This window comes from Trachypithecus francoisi, unplaced genomic scaffold (genome assembly GCF_009764315.1).
Source record: "Trachypithecus francoisi isolate TF-2019V2 unplaced genomic scaffold, Tfra_2.0 Lachesis_group13, whole genome shotgun sequence".
NCBI lineage: Eukaryota > Metazoa > Chordata > Mammalia > Primates > Cercopithecidae > Trachypithecus > Trachypithecus francoisi.
The window spans coordinates 63,803,334-63,805,308 of NW_022681458.1; the positions used below are offsets into that span (position 1 = coordinate 63,803,334).

The 1,975-nt window shown below is 38.7% G+C and overlaps 1 protein-coding gene across 1 annotated transcript; it reads left to right on the forward strand.

The window, feature by feature from the left end:
- The first annotated feature begins 230 nt into the window (after positions 1 to 230).
- LOC117094798 (60S ribosomal protein L31-like) lies at positions 231 to 671 on the forward strand. Its single transcript, XM_033231019.1, has one exon. It carries the CDS (start codon positions 242 to 244, stop codon positions 617 to 619), a length of 378 nt encoding a protein of 125 aa, XP_033086910.1. The 5' UTR covers positions 231 to 241; the 3' UTR covers positions 620 to 671.
- Positions 672 to 1,975: the final 1,304 nt, after the last annotated feature.

Genomic DNA, 1,975 nt, shown 5'->3' on the forward strand with positions numbered 1-1,975 from the left:
CTTCTTACATGACTACCAGACCCCATTCCTTGAATCTGATTCAGAGTGTTTGGTGTTGGGCCCAAGCAAATGGGTTTTGTAATAGGTACTACAAATGATCCAAAAGCAGGTAAGGTACTGTCTGGAACAGCCTTTGAGAAATATCACCCTAGATCATAAAAGGAAAAACTGATAAATTGGACCTTACTGAAATTAAAAACCTTTGCTCTACAAAAGATCCCATGAACTTGGACCCGGCAGAATGGCTCCCGCAAAGAAGGGTGGCGAGAAGAAAAAGGGCCGTTCTGCCATCAACGAGGTGGTGACCAGGGAATACACCATCAACATCCACAAGCGAATCCATGGAGTTGGCTTCAAGAAGCGTGCACCCCGTGCTCTGAAAGCAATTCGTAAATTTGCAGTTAAGGAAATGGGAACTCCAGATGTGCGCATAGACACCAGGCTGAACAAAGCAGTTTGGGCTAAAGGAGTCAGGAATGTTCCATACCGCATGCGTGTGCGGCTGTCCAGAAAACGTAATGAGGATGAAGATTCACCGAATAAGCTCTATACTTTGGTTACCTATGTACCTGTTACCACTTTCAAAAATCTACAGACCGTCAATGTGGATGAGAACTAATTGCTGATCATCAAATACATCAAATAAAGTTATAAAATTGAAAAAAAAAAAAGATCCCATGAAGAGGATGAAAAGACCAGTTACAGATGGGGAGAAAATATTTACATATTTGAATAAGCTCTGTGGATTGTACTAATGTCTCTGTCAGGGTTTTGATATTCTACTATAGTTTTGTAAGGTTACCTTGGGGGAAGCAGTGAAATGTACACAGTACCTCCCTGTACATTTTTGGGCAACTTCCTGTGAATCTATAATTATCTTAAAACAAAAAGTATTTTTAAAAATTGACTCTCTCTCTCTCTCTCTCACTGGTAACAAGCCAGTAGGTTATACTGCAGCCTGAAATGCATTTTATTCTAAAGTGTTTAAGTTCAGCAAAGGTTGGCAACTCACAACCTGTGAAATATTTAACAGTGACAACCTGAATTGGACAGACATTCTCTCGAACTCCATATTCATTCAGATTCAACTGCAAAAGTAGATGCTGTTGTCATTATTATTACTATTTCACTTTCTAAAGTATTATTATGACAGATACCATGGAAATTGAGTGAATGATATGACTTCAGACATATATAGTAATTAGCATTAAGAACTGTTATGAAAATATTTCCATTTTCTTCCTATTAATGTAATACTGAGTGAACATTCAGTCTTAAAGACTACATGATTAGTATTATTAAATAGCTGAATAAATTAAATTATTCAACTCTTGAGGAAAAAAAATGCCACCAGAGAACTATTACTGTCTCAATATGTAAAGTGTGCGGCAAGAGTATTTTCAGTGTCTCTAGAATTGTGTCTACTGTGAATATTAGTAATGATAATTACTAGTGCTTATAGAACAATTATCATGTGCCAGATACTGTGCTAAACTCATCATTCTAAGTAGATCAGCTTAACACGCACAACAATGCATGAAGTGGGTATTGTCACTAAAGAGTCGAAAAATAGGGAGATTAAATAGCTTGTCCATGGCCAGATCCCTTCTGATGCCAAAGTTCAGCCTCCAGGTACTGAACATCCGACTGAATCCTCCCTCCCTGCGCACATGTCATCACCACCTTAACATTCCCAGAGTCTGAGGGATCCCCGGGATGATGCTCTGAGTCATGTGAGTGAAATCAAGGACACTGACGTTTGATGAGGTTTTTAATCTGACACTAAACATTTCAATGACGAAAGTAATAATATCCCCAGTAATTCTGGATGAATTAGCATTGAAAGCAGAACTGCGAGAAATGAAGGCATCCTACTCTCAGCCCGTTGAGAAGCCTCAACAAATACAGAGGATGCAGCCATGATAAAATAAGGCCAAGTGAAACCCATGAAAATGGCCACAGTTTTCAGAGAGTA

Coding starts and splice junctions, on each gene's coding strand:
- LOC117094798 (XM_033231019.1), top strand. CDS start 242: ATGGCTCCCGCAAAGAAGGGTGGCGAGAAGAAAAAGGGCCGTTCTGCC.